The 14,388-nt window shown below is 35.5% G+C and overlaps 2 protein-coding genes and 1 long non-coding RNA gene across 4 annotated transcripts; 2 read left to right on the top strand and 1 right to left on the bottom strand.

The window, feature by feature from the left end:
* The first annotated feature begins 4,703 nt into the window (after window positions 1-4,703).
* LOC111806393 lies at window positions 4,704-7,308 on the top strand. 2 transcript variants are annotated; one of them, XR_002816800.1, is made up of 3 exons: window positions 4,704-4,904; window positions 5,549-5,673; window positions 7,210-7,308. It is a non-coding gene; the product is annotated as an uncharacterized LOC111806393 (long non-coding RNA). The 2 variants fall into 2 exon arrangements; XR_002816801.1 differs by lacking the exon at window positions 7,210-7,308 and adding an exon at window positions 6,068-6,424.
* Window positions 7,309-7,328: 20 nt separating this feature from the next.
* LOC111806392 lies at window positions 7,329-7,811 on the top strand. Its single transcript, XM_023691684.1, has one exon. The coding sequence runs from the start codon at window positions 7,355-7,357 to the stop codon at window positions 7,553-7,555; it is 201 nt and encodes a 66-aa protein (XP_023547452.1). The 5' UTR covers window positions 7,329-7,354; the 3' UTR covers window positions 7,556-7,811.
* Window positions 7,812-9,685: 1,874 nt separating this feature from the next.
* On the bottom strand, window positions 9,686-12,734 carry LOC111806391 (protein indeterminate-domain 7-like). Its single transcript, XM_023691683.1, has 4 exons — window positions 12,374-12,734; window positions 11,292-11,691; window positions 10,621-11,087; window positions 9,686-10,235 (listed from the first exon to the last, which is right to left on the bottom strand). Exons 1-4 carry the CDS (start codon window positions 12,594-12,596, stop codon window positions 9,835-9,837), a joined length of 1,491 nt encoding a protein of 496 aa, XP_023547451.1. The 5' UTR covers window positions 12,597-12,734; the 3' UTR covers window positions 9,686-9,834.
* Window positions 12,735-14,388: the final 1,654 nt, after the last annotated feature.

Genomic DNA, 14,388 nt, shown 5'->3' with positions numbered 1-14,388 from the left:
CTTTCTTTTTCTTCTCTTGCGAGAGTACAATTACGTTTTTGAGGTTTGAATCTCTAACCTCGAGACGGAGCTTTACTAGTGTCGACAACCTTAGGAGGTTATTAGAAAAAGCAAATGGAAATCACAAGGCAACATGAAGAATTATTTCATGTGAAAGTTTGAAAGATTAATGAATTGTAATAATGATGTATTGTTCTAAAGTACAAGAAATGAATATTGGGAGAAGATAGAAGTAGAGAATGGTGTAATTTATTCAATTCTTTTATAGACACTCAAACCTTAATTTCTTCTCCAGAGGCATTTATGGACTAAATAAGCAAAAAAGAAAAGAAAAAGAAAACTATAATGAGGGAAGGAAGGAGACAAGATTGGGTTGAAGCTAAGGATCGCAAGTTGGGAAGGTAAATAAAGTGTCAACTGCACCTTTAAGCTCTTGATCTTGAGCCTGTTGTATTGGGTCAGACTCTTTTAACATCACATTGTCCATCTTCAGCATAGCTTCTTCACTGCACAGATCAAATCACTCAAACACTCAAATTCTCTGTTGAGTATAATAAAATCCAAAAAACTCAAAACTATAGAAACCCAATAATCAGTTCTTCAAAACCAAAAATTTTGAAACCCTTCGGTAGATGATCATGACACTTCTAAAAAAATTGAAATTATTGAAATTCTCGACCAGTAGATTGTCAATTTTGTTTAATAAGATATCAAACTGATTAACTCATACTATACATGAGATATAATAATAAGAAATCCCTAAATAACACGGGTCCCACACGGGTTCCTATTTCTCAATGATAGGAAGACAAAAATTGAGACGGGTCCCACACGGGTTCCTATTTCTCAATGATAGGAAAACAAAAATTGAGACTTTTCTTTTCATGATCATATTTATGTAGGTCTCAATTTCTAAAGAAATTATAACAAACTTAAAACTTGAAATTTTTGATAGGTGGAGGTCAATTTTGCTTAAAACGATACTAACCCACCGATTGACGAAATTTTTTATAGGTGGAGGCCAATTTTAGGCCAATTTTGCTTAATAAGATACCAAACCACCCGATTGACAAAATTCTTGATAGGTGGAGGCCAATTTTGCCCAATAAGATACCAAACCACCCGATTGACAAAATTCTTGATAGGTGGAGGCCAATTTTGCCTAATAAGATACCAAACCACCCGATTGACAAAATTCTTGATAGGTAGAGGTCAATTTTGCCTAATAAGATACCAAACCACCCGATTGACAAAATTCTTGATAGGTGGAGGCCAATTTTGCTTAATAAGATACCAAACCACCTGATTGACGAAATTCTTGATAGGTGGAGGCCAATTTGCTTAATAAGATACAAAACCACCCGATTGACTCATACCGTACCAGATATAATAAGACTCATACCGTACCAGATATAATAATAGGAAATCTCGTGATAACACGAGCTCAATCATATGAAGCAAAAATTGTTTGTTAGGACCATACTTGTTTCCATGTCTTGAATTTATAGGTAGTTCGAAATATTTACACTTTCAAGGGTAATTTTGTAATTGAGAATTTTGTTTTTTTCAATTTAGCCAAAACAAAAATTGCCCGTAGCTTGTCCCTGAGAAACTACCATTGGAGTCCTTGGTCCATTGGGCTAGGCCCATCTAAGAAATAAAAGGGCTTCTTGGATTATCCTTTTGGGCCGGGCTTCAATATAAGAAGAGTACGGTATACATTATTAGGAAGAAAATATAAGAACAAGGTTGGCGCCAACTACAGCCGATCATACAAAATTTGAAATGCTTTGAGGATTGAAAGAGGTAAAACAATGATAATCTCGATGAAGAAATTAATTTTGAAAAGAAAAAAAAAAAAAACAAGTATATTTTGGGACAGTAAAATTATAGAAACCAAAACAGGAAGATACACAGAACAGAGATGCATTATACTATATGAATTTGTAAATTAAAAATTGTAATATTGGTGCAATACAATACTGACCTGTGATGAACCAGATCATGATGATCATGATGATCCTGTTGAAACCTGAGAAGATGTTGTTGTTGTTGTTGATGGTGATGATGGTGATTCGTATTGTTCGTATCGATCTTGATATCATGGAAATCTTGAACAGAGCCGGCCGGTTTCAATTGCAGGGAAGAACACGAATCTTGAATTCCCCAAACCTCGACTTCTTGATCTTCCAGAGTCTCCCGATTATCATTTTCCCCGACTACGAACCCTTCCCCTCCATATCCCTCCACAAATTGATGCTCAAGTCCGCCGTATCCACTCATCGGATCCGCCTCGAGAATGGCGACGGCGGCAGCGGCGGCGGCCTGCTGCTTACAAAGCGCCAATTGACTGAGAACGAAATCGAGCTCGGTTTTGATGTATTCGATCTGGAGTTGGAGGTCGCGAATGATGCGATAGCAGCCACCAACAGGATCCATGGATCGGACATCGGATTGAAAAATAATGGTGCGCATTGCCTCTTCCTTCTCGAATGGATCGAGGTTTTTAATGATTTTGGTGATGTTGCTAACGCCGAAGAGTTTATGAGCGTTGAGAAATTGGCGTTGGCGATCGTGAGGGAAATAGGGGGCGAGAATGCAATCGGGAGCGCACTTACGGCGTTGGTACTTGCAGGCGGCGCAGGCTTGAGTGGTGGCGGAGGCGAGGGTTGAGGCGGTGGTGGGGGCGGGTTTGGAGAGTTGGTGGTGGTGGTGATGGTGGTGGTGGGGGTGGTTGTGGTGAGTGATGGGGCTCATCTGAGGGTTAATGTTAAGAAATTGTTGGAGAATGGAGGGTACTGAGAGCGCGGGTGCGGGTGCGGGTGCGGCGGGGATGGGGGAAAGCGAATTTTGTTGCTTGCTTTTTATTTATTTATTTATTTCATTAATTTAAAAAAAAAAAAAAAAAAAAAAAAAAAAAAAAAAAAAAAAAANATTTAGTTTTGTTGTGTGCTGTGTTTCTGTGTTCCTATTTTCTCTGAGGTTTGGGGAATGGATGGATATGAAATGAAGAGATGTTAACTAATTTTAGTTACATGGGGAACGATAATCCTGGAAAATGGGGTCTCTTTCCATTCATGGTGGGTTCTTCTTCCTCTCTCTCTCTCTCTCTCTCTCTCTGGAGGTTAAATTTAGTTTCTTTTTTAAAATACAAATTTTTTAATTAAAATTCTTTTTTTAATCTATTCTCATTTTTAAATAATTTATTTTTTACTTTATGATATAAATAAATTGCAATTATTTTTTTAATTTGGTATAAGATTTATTCCTATATTTTAGCTTGTATTTGATTTAAATTCAATTTTTTCGTGTATTATTTAGTTAATTAATTATTTTTTTTTTTTTAATGTTTAGCTATTTTTATTTAGAAAAAAAAGGTTATTTATTTTTCATAATCGAGTTTATTACTAAAGTAACCTTAAGTTAAAGCCCAATAGTTTGGGTTTGGTAAGGGTGGCCCAAGCCCAAAGTTTCATACATTGTTTGGGTTTTAGATAAGGGTGGCCCAAGCCCAATAATTTCAGACATCGTTTGGGTTTGGATAAGGGTAGCCCAAGCCAAATAGTTTATTATTGTTTATTTAATTGATATATCTTTATATATTTTCTATTTTAACCTATTTTCAAGAAAGGTCTGTACTCAGCTTTTAGGATACGTTGAACTAGGTTAATATGTCACAATTTTCACTCGAACTATGTTAATATGTTACAATTTTTGCTCGTTCTTTTTTATTTAATTTGTTTTTTTTTTGAATAATTATGAATTGATTTGTGTTTGTTCGTAAATTTTTATATATATTTTATATAAGATTGTATCCGAATAATTAAAGTGTGGATAAATAAAAGTTAACAAAAAAAATTAAAAACCCAACCCGAAAATAGAGGGTTGGGTTGTGAAAAGTTTAGGGTTGGGTTGGGTCAAAATAATCCCTCAACCCAACCAACCCGGACCATGTACACCCCTAGTTTGGGTTTGGATTAGGCTGGCCCAAGCCCATCAGACATCTATTGGGTTTGGATTAGGCTGGTTGAAGCAAAATGGTTTCAGACATTGTATGGGTTTGGATTAGGATGGCCCAAGCCCATCAGACAATATTTGGGTCTGGATGAGGCTGGCTCAAGCCCATCAGACATTGATTGGGTTTCGAATAGGCTGGCCCAAGCCCAATGGTTTCAGAAATTGTTTGGGTTTGGACTAGGCTTGTCCAACCCCAATAGTTTCAGACATTGTTTGGGTTTGGATTAGGCTGGCCCAAGCCTAATAGTTTCTGACTTTGTTTGGTTTTGCATTAGGTTGGCCCAAGCCCAATAGGTTCACATTGTTTGGGCTTTATCAGGCTGGCCCAAGACCAATAGTTTCACACATTTTGGGTTTCATTAGGCTGGCCCAAGCCCAATAGTTTCACACATTTTGGGTTTCATTAGGCTGGCCCAAGCCCAATAGTTTCATACATTTTTGGGTTTCATTAGGCTGGCCCAAGCCCAATAGTTTTTTACATTGTTTGGGTTTGGATTAGGCTAGCCCAAGCCCTAGTGTTAACCCATGGGCTGGCTTGGCCTATTGAATATATATTTTCTAAAAGATATAATTATTTTTTGTAAAGGATATTATTTAATATTTTTAATTTTATTTTAGTAAAATGAAAAAAAAAAAAAAAAAAAAAAAAAAAAAAAAAAAAAAAAAAAAAAAAAAAAAANTCTCCGTGCTAGTCGGTCTTCCCTAGATTCTCACCTCTGGCTGGAGTTTCTTCTCCCATTTTTTCTTTATTTCATTTCCCTCCGTCATTTGCTTCCGCCCTGTGATCTGTGTTTCCGATTCCGGCTACTGTTTCTCTCTCTCTATACTTGCTCTCGTTCTGATCTTGGTCATATTCCATCTTCGCCACGCGGATTAACGTAACATTGGTACGTACGTATGTTCCCCCAATTTTCAGATCTTATTTGTTTTAAACTGAGTGAATTCTTTTAGCTGTTCTATTTTGTCTGCCGCCGCGTTCTTTTTTGGGGTTGCTTGTCCATTTTCATGATTGTTCTGCTGAATACGGATATATGGATTAGAAAGTAGAAAGGAATCAGAATTCGTAGTTCTACTTGTGAAATTTGTAGAAGCCCTAGTGAGGAGAAATCTATGTTTATTGAAGAGATAATTACATTACAATGGTTTGAAAAGGTCACCACTAATTCGAAGGCCTTAAATTGATGGGCTAGGAGAAATTTAATCCTGCATCTAAATTTTAAACCCCTGTATTCGTTTTTTGCACCCTCCCTGTGGATTTAGTGGGAGAAAACGTCTTGATTCTGTTATTTCTCTGCTTCATGCTAGATTACTAGATTACGTACCTTTTAACCATGCGACCATGGTCGGAATTGCTTGTTCACAGAATGTATGATTAGGGTACGTTTTAGTTCTAACATTGGTCTTCCACCGTTTATCTCGCGGCTTCAACGTGGAAATGGAGTTCTTTCTTGAATTCTTCTCCGTTCTGTAATATTTAGAGCATATGTTCTTTCATTCAAGTGTTAATTTCACATTCTTACCGTTTGCCTAGAGGGCTGGCTTCTAAGAAAACTGAAGGGAGGATATTGTGAGCAAAAGTCTTCTGAAGTCTGTTTTCTGGGAGACCAGCTGCTGCAAGCTAAGGCTCTAACTGAAAAGTGACGGTGTTTCTATCTGGTACTTTCTTCTCCCCTTTCACTCTTTTTCCTTTTTTTTTTTTTTTTTTTTTTTTTTTTTTTTTTTTTTTTTNTTTTCTTTCGGTGTTTATTATCAAATACTTATTGGGGTTGAGTTGGATGGTTGTTGAGAATGAAGAAACTGATGACTTCTTTAATGTTGTTAACTTGCATTTTAGTCTATGAAAAGGGTTAATCAATAATTTGATATATAGTGAAATAACCAGTTACATTGTCAATGACTCAACACAAGTGGAAGCCTACTGATTTAGGCACTCTTGGTGTGCGTACTGGATGTGCCTCACTATGTTTTATGTCTTTTCAACATTTTAGAGAATGAACAGCATTCTCGACGTGATAAAGACTTTCTGGTTTTATCATAATGACATGTTCAGGAGGGCAATTAGTTCAGAATTGGAGCGCTTGGAAATGTGATTGGATTGTCAAATTTACTAGAATTGTATTTGAACTCCTAAACTAGTATTCACATAGATGAGGGCTTCACCCAAAGTTACTAGTATTGCCGAGGGCGAGGATGCTCAAGTGACAAGGCCTTGAGATGTTGGGAACTTTGGAGATACTTCCATGGGTCTGGGAATTCAAGCCTTAGGTTAAAAATTTAAGTTTTATTTCTAGTAAGTCTTTGACTTTGTTTCTAATAAATCCATAAATTTAAAGAAGTGTCTATTAAATCTTTACACTTTCTATTTTGTATCTTATAGACTTTCTAATAAATCCAACAATTGTGGGAATGAAAGATTGAACCGTTAACCTTTTTATGGTAATTTGTGTCTTATCTATTGAGTTATGATTGGATTCACAAACAAAAACAAGTTCTTAATTTTTTATTTTTTATTTTTTATTTTCAAAATTTCGCTTGGATTTTGATGACTCTTTGAAAGTAGATAACAAAACAAAAATTAAATAGTTATGAAACAAAGTCTAAGAGTTCTGATTGAGATAAAGTAGTAAATGCAAAGATCTAATTTGCTAGAAATTTTATAAAGTTCAATGACTTACCAGACATAACCTTGATTCTTCAAGAATCAAATTGGTATTTTGACCAAAATTTAACAATTTAGTCCCATTTGATAACAATTTTGCTTTGTTTTCTCACCTGTCTTAGCAATGGTTTTCATATTTTCCTAAATAAACACTTGAGTTCATGTCTAGAATCCAAAAACAAAAACAAGTTTCTAAAATTTACTAATTCTTAATTTTCAAAACTTAGGGTTGGATTTTGCGAAAAACAAAAAAGTAATCTTAATTTTAAAAAACCAAATGGTTAACAAACAATCTTAAAACTCTTGATTTCTGTGTCTGGCTTTGGGATGGGCATCTGTGAAAGTTAGAAGGTTATGGGTCATTAGCATAAGTGGAGCATCAATATAGTGAGTGCAACTCTATGTTGATGTGTAGTCATTTTTTGTGGCAGATTTGTGTTTTAGTTTGTTGAATATTGCACTCAGATTTTGTACACAAGAATAATCGTAAATTGTTGCAGAACATTTATTGATTTACAATTTATTAAACTCAGAGACACATCTCCTGAATGCCAAGAGCAGTACACCATGTAGTACTTGAGCATTATTAGGTACCCATTTTTGTATCACGTCCAAAGCTGCGCCCCTAAGATTGTAACTGTTCAAACTGCAGAAAACTCTAAACCCAAAGCCCTAAACATGGCAATAAAACCCACTGTTGCCTTGCGAGCTGTACTTGTTGGAGGAATTGCAGCGTTTGCTAAAATCGCTGGTGCAATGAAAGCTGCAGGTGGCGTAAAGTTAGGTGCAGCCACGGCTGCCATGACAGCAGCAGCAACTGCAGCTTTGGCAGGATCAAAACAAGACCAGAAGGATGATTCCAAACACCCTCCAAAATGATGCCCCTCCTGTTCTGCACCTCACACCAACAAATCCCAATAATGTTTTTGGACTTTTTCCCCCCCCTCTTTGTAATTTTGTTAGGGAGACATAATGTATAAACCCCAACCCTTAGGCTTCAGCCATAGCCATGGTGCTAAAATAATAAGAGCTGGCCAGATCTATTTAGTTCGCAGGATGCATTTTACATCTCGATGTCATACCGTTCCATCATTATTATACTCGGAACATTTTTTTTATCATCGTTTCTGCATTTCATCGATAATTTCAATAATGTCGTCTGTAAAGAGACTCTGTGGTCCATAGGAAGGACGTATACAAGGTTGAGACATGTGATTCATTTCCCTTTATCAGAAGGGAAACTGCTGTTTTGTGTTTGTAGCTGTTGTTTGGTTGCTGAGAAAAAAGGTGTGGGAAAAGGAAAAGTATATAGAAAATGATGAGAATGAATGGATTTTTTGGTTTGAAACTTTGAATTTGGTTCTTTCCCAGATGGGATATTTGAAGAATCAATGAAAAAAGGTAAAATGATTAACATAAAAGGCAAAGGAGGGAAAGAATGATCGAAGTCAACTGGTTTTTGGAGGATTATGTTTGTTTGAAACAAAACAAACCCAATGCCAGCAGCTTTTATATGTATGTGTGTGTATATATATATGTATGTATATATGAGTGAACCAGGGAGACAGGAAAGAGAGAGGAATAGCAGACAGGGCCACGAAGACCAGTAAAGACAAGACATTTGGGTTTGGGAAGTGTGCAAGTGTTGGGCCATCTAGGCCCAACCCAGCCCATTATCCCACCATCTGTCCCTGTGTTTTCATCATCATTTTGGCTATCTATGTGAGGGAAATTACATTTTTGGGCATGAGAGAGAAAGGGCATTGTTTCCAAGGTCAGAGTCTCAGAGGGGATAGGGACAGACATGTGAAGGCTAATCTCTAAGAGAATGAGGCATGTGAATGGAATAGTAAAAACATGATATTTTCATAAATGGAAAATTCTAATAATTTGGAGGAAAATTTTAAGAGAGTGTGTGAAATCTCACATCAGATAGAAAGGAAAACGAAGCATTCACTGTATGGGTGTAAAAATGTAAAAATCTTTCCTTAATAGATGCATTTTAAAAACTATGAGATTGACGATAATATGTAAGGAGTCAAAGCAGACAATATTTGCTAGCAGTGGACTTGAGTTATTACAAATGATATCAAAGTTAGACATTGGACGGTGTACTAGCGAGGGCGCTAGATCCCCAACGAGGATGGATTGTGAGCTATTACAAATGGTATCAGAGCCAGACATCGAAGTATGTACAACGAGAACGTTGGGTCCCCAAAGAAGGTAGATAGTGAGATATTAGAAATGGTATCAAAGCTAGACACCGGCTACAAAGGGGGTGGATTGTGAGATTCTCAGCTAATTTTTTTTTTAATTTATAAAAGTGTGAAAATCTATTTCAAGCCGTGTAAATTTTACATTATTTCTTTGCTAAAAAGAATTGTTTATAATTACAATGTAAAAAATGAGTTAGTATTAGGCTTTATGTCTAAAATCTCTATTTACTTTATTCTTAAGCAATCCTTATTAGGTTATTTTCTTCATTACAAAACAATCTTTCTTTCTTTCCCTTTCTTTTTAATAATATCAATGAAATATTACGAAAATTTTTGGTCGAAAATGCTAACCGAACACCAACCATGATGGAATATTAAACGGACTCATGTTAGATAATAGAATAGAGTAAAAAGTCGACAACAATTTAATGGACAAACCATAAGTTAAATAAAAGTAATATAAATTCTACCCATAAATTCTATCAAACTCAACCATCGATAATCTCAAAGTACCACCGACACTGATTATCTTCTAAGAAACTTTAACATTTTCAACCACTACTCAACGAAGAATAACACAAGTCATTTTTCATGAACGGAGAGATGTTCTCAATAAGAGATACCGCTTTACCGAGTTTACGAAATGAATGAGCGATAACGTTTGTTTCCCGAATTTGGAAATGACGACGGTTTGTTTCTCGAGTTTGGAAGATCGATTTATATGATTATAACCGAGTCGAAATATTTACATAGTTTCATGATATAAAGTTTATATATTATGATTTAACCCTAATTAAGATATGAAATATTCTTTTCATATAAAATAAAGGTGACAATAATTAAGCTTACAAATGATGAACATTCCATAAAGTAATTTACGTGAAAAAAAAAAAAAAAACAGCTGAGAAAATAAAAATGTTGTTCATCTCTTGTAATAAGAATCTAACCCTGCCATGGCTTCTGGATTTGACTTTGAAGATTGGAGGAATTAGGAACAATGCAGTTCCCAAAACCAGTAAGGCTTAGAATATCTCCATGGGAAAGAGGGCGAAGCCCCAAAAAATCCCTCGTTAAACCGTCGCTTCGACCGCCCGAAGCGGCGGTGACCGTGGTGGTGGCAGTAGCGGGGACGATGTGGTGATGCATGGCGGGGAACGCCGTGACGTCGTTAAAGGAGGAATCTTGTAGGAAGGGATGAGAAGCCGAAGCAGAAGAGAGGGAATTTATCATGTCGTGAAGAAAAGTGGCAGGTTCCGAAGCTGAAACCGCCGCAGCTTTGTGCCCGTAATCAGTACAACTACTACTACAACTCACCGCTCCTCCTCCGATCTGCCCATAATCACCTGTCATACCGTAACCCATCAGCTTAAGCTTTCGAATTTATTATAAATAATTAAAAATATAAAAAATTTAAATAACTCGAGAAGCTACTAAATTTATGAAAATTTTTACTAATTTTCAAGTCTCGAGTAAAGGGGTTTCAGGGAACTAATCGAATCCATACCGTTTTCATTTATATGAACCTAACCCAAATAATTTCATAACCCAACTTAAACCGTAGTAAGGTTAAGTTAATCAAATTGTTCGAATCTGTATTTTTAGAAAACCCATATCCCTGAGTTGGTAGACATACGAACGAGTAAAAGAAAAAACACGAACGAAAGATTAACTCGAGAATTATAGAGCAATAAAGAATACAAAAAAGCAAAAGAAAATAGAAACATGCACCTGTAGACACGTGAACCATCTTGTGGGGCCTTTGCATAGAGCCACTCGTGGTAGTGGTACTACTCATGGTGGCACCCATTTGAGCTGCCTTCTGCAGCAATGCAGTGGCTGAAATATGAGGAGAAGAAACCGAAGAACACTGATATGAAGAAGGAGGAGGAAGTCCAATACTCGCCCCGCACCCGTGTCCGTGCCCGTGCCCGTTCGGGTTTAGGGTTTCATGATTCTGGTGCGGATGCTCGTCTTGACAACTCCCAATAAAAATTTCCCCTCGAAGATCATTCGAGTGTAGCCACGGTGGAATCTCCGCCCTCATATTGTTACCATTACTAAAGTCCCGTTTAATAACAAAATTATTATTATTATTATTATAAGAAGAAATTAGCGGGTTTAACGCCATAGCTGATCTTGCACTTTCATCCGCCAATGCATCGCAGAAAGCTCTATGAGTTATAAAACTGTCTCTCCTGCATGAGAGAGAAACATAATTTTCTTCAAAAAAAAACACAAAAAATAAGACAAATTTAGAAGAGCTGTTTTTTTTTTTTTTTTTTTTTTTTTNTATTCAAATTTTTTTTAATGAATTTTATTAATTAAAGGGAATAATTAGACAATTATAGCATAATAATAGTGTAATTAATGAATTAAAAACATAATTAATTAATAATTACCTTGAAAACAGTGTTCCACAGTCACATCTGTACTCCTTAGTGCCACAGATTTTGGAGTGAGCTTTCCAATCAGATTGAACAGCATATTTCTTAGAACACTTATCGCATTTCCACTTCTTTTCGCCATGCTTTCTGTAGAAGTGCTTTTTGATACCTGTGAGGTCTCCAAGGGCTCTTGATGGGTCATGGTGGACGCAGCTGCTCTCTGGGCACACATATACCTTCTTCTTCACCACTTCTTTGTTTGATCTTTGCTTCAGCTTCCATGGTAGATTGTGTCCTCTTCTATGTAGTTGAAGATTCTGATCTCTTTGAAACCCTTTGTTGCAGATCTCGCATACGAATCGATTCGTCGCCATTAGTGTTCTCGGCGATAATGCTATCACTTCCGCATCTGGGTCTGTGTCCAAATCAATCAAAACCTTCAATTATGGATCACCCAGAACCCCGAATGAATAAAAACGTTGAATTTAGTGTAACCCAGATTCCAGATGAATGAGAATAACTCGAACCCGTATGAAAAAAAGATTAGATTTTTAGTAGCTCGATGAATAAAAATATTAAATTTATTGCAACCCAGAACCCTAATGAATGAAAATAACTCGACCCATATGATAAAAATGTTAGATTTGTTGTCCGCTCAAAATCCTTATGAATAAAAATGTTAAATTTATTGTAATTCAAATCCGGATGAATGAAAAGATTAGAGATTTATTGTAACCCAGAAGTCGAGATGAATAAAAACGTTAAATTTACTATAACTCGAACCGGAAATGAATGAAAAGATTAGAGATTTATTGTAACCCAGAAGTCGAGATGAATAAAAATGTTAAATTTACTATAACTCGAACCTGATATGAATAAAAAGATTAGATTTATTGTAACCCAGAAGTCGGGATGAATAAAAACGCTAAATTTACTGTAACTCGAACCGAATACGAAGGAAAAGATTAGATTTGTTGTAACCCAGAACCCGAAATGAATAAAAAAGTTTGCTTTTTGATGTAATTCATCGACTTAATTAACCTGGATGAAGGAGGACGAAACTCCAACATGGTATCAGAGCTAAAGAGAAATCATACCGGGGTTTCCGGGGAGGTTGCGTTTCTTCTTCGGAGGAGGAGGCGGAGGCGGTGGCGGCGGCGGCGGCGGGTGTTGGGATTGAGGATCAAAATAGTGATTAGCAGAAGAAACACTAGCAGTAGCTTCACCAGATGCAGAAGTCAAATTGGACAAATTTTCATCCATTAAAACTTGGTGTTGTTGATGTTGTTGTTGAGACAAAAAATTCCCTTTCATCATCATCTGAATCCCTTCTTCTTCTTCTTCTTCTTCCTCTTCTATATCAGTGATTTGAAATTATTCCAAAATTCTTCCACATGAGACAGCAAAAAACAGATCTAACCCGACAAAGAACAAGAACACGAACAAGAACAAACAAAAATCGAANTTTTTGAAGGTTATAAGGATATGTAAGCTGTTTATTACTGCATTCAGGGGTTGGATTTGGCTACAACCAAAGAGACAACTTTTAGTTTTTTTTTGAAAGCTCAAAAGAAACAAGCAGGCTGCTGTTTTTAAGAGAGAGAAAGAGAAACAACTCAAAATTTGAACTTTTTTTCATACGATTTAAAACCCAAAAAAAAAAATATACAAAACCCAGTTCTTCAAATTCTAGAGAGAGAAAAAAAAATGAAGAGAGAGAAAGTAAGAGAGAGAAAAAAAAAAGAGGAGAGAGAAAGAGAGATATGGATGAGAATGGAAGAAGGGTCTCTGTGTGTGTAAGGTAATCACAAAAGGTGAATAGTTAAAACAATGATAAAGTTAGTATTGAATAGAACAGATTGTAGTGTACTTACAGCATCTTCTCCAGAGATCACTCGCTCCTTTTCAGTTCCAGCAGCCACAANTTATTTATAAATTTGTGTTATTTTTCTCGAGAGATTTTAACTTAATTAGATAAAATATATATTATCGAGATGTTATATCGAATTTAAAAAATTATTGATGTTAAAAAAAATAAGATGACTTGAAAGTCCGAAGAATTTAAACCTAACCCTTACCGTTTAGTTTGGATTAGATTATAATAAACTTATTTGAGTTGTATTGAGTTCAAAGAGAATGGGATTCCAACTCTCAGTACCTTTTGAGATTTTGAGAAGAATTGTTCTTTGGAGAGCACAGTATGATGAAAATTGTAAGCTGTGTTCGGGAGTAGTTATTGTCTATCGTTGGTCTCTATGGTAGAACTAGTCAGGGGCCTAAGCGGTAGTGGTTTACCCAGTGGCAGATATCAATCGTTCGAGTCCGCTAATCTCCAACTCTTGAACTTTTATGTATATACATATGTTTATTTTATTTCCATTTTTTTTATTATTTATTCTTCAATAACCCTAATTTTTAACCATCTAAAAATGTAATTTACATTTTACTTTTATTAAAAACAAAATTTTGAATAAATAATTAAAAAAACCTGAACCAACTAAAAAAAATTAGTTAAAAAATGTCTGAATGAGACTCAATTCAACTCAATAATACTCTTAAAAATAAGTGCGCGTAAAAATGTTAAAACTTTAATATAAAGACGAGAATGTCAACATGTATTAAAAAAAAAACATGTCATACAGATACGAACATAGCTCAAAGATTAAGTTATCTGCTCGTTTGTTCGCGTTAGAAGCATACATTTTTACCCTTACCTGATTTTCTTTTTTACGGGAACGAAAAAAGAGAAAAGGTTAAAGTAAAAACCGAACACGCTAGGTTAAGTTTAGGGTAGAAACTTAGGGTTTTTTTTTTCTCGAAATTCTTTTTCCTTTAATTGAATAAGAGAAAAAGTAGGACAATTTTTTTCTACTTACCCTAAGGTTTAATCACTATCACCTTTCCCTTCTCTCTTACCCTAAAGTAAACAAAATAAATAAATAAATAAATAAATAAATAAATAAATATTTGAAGAGGACAGTATGAATATGGTTTGAATATTATGCATATTTTCATACCTTCCAAGAAATCAAACTCCTCATCATTATTATGTTTCCATGCAATTGAATCAAATTTCATTCATTATTATTTTTACTTTTTTTTTTTTTCCTTC

The sequence above is a fragment of the Cucurbita pepo genome, chromosome LG12, assembly GCF_002806865.2.
Source record: "Cucurbita pepo subsp. pepo cultivar mu-cu-16 chromosome LG12, ASM280686v2, whole genome shotgun sequence".
In the NCBI taxonomy this organism is placed as follows: Eukaryota; Viridiplantae; Streptophyta; class Magnoliopsida; order Cucurbitales; family Cucurbitaceae; genus Cucurbita; species Cucurbita pepo.
Note: the sequence above shows the minus strand (reverse complement) of the source record. Positions and strands in the feature narration are given on the sequence as shown.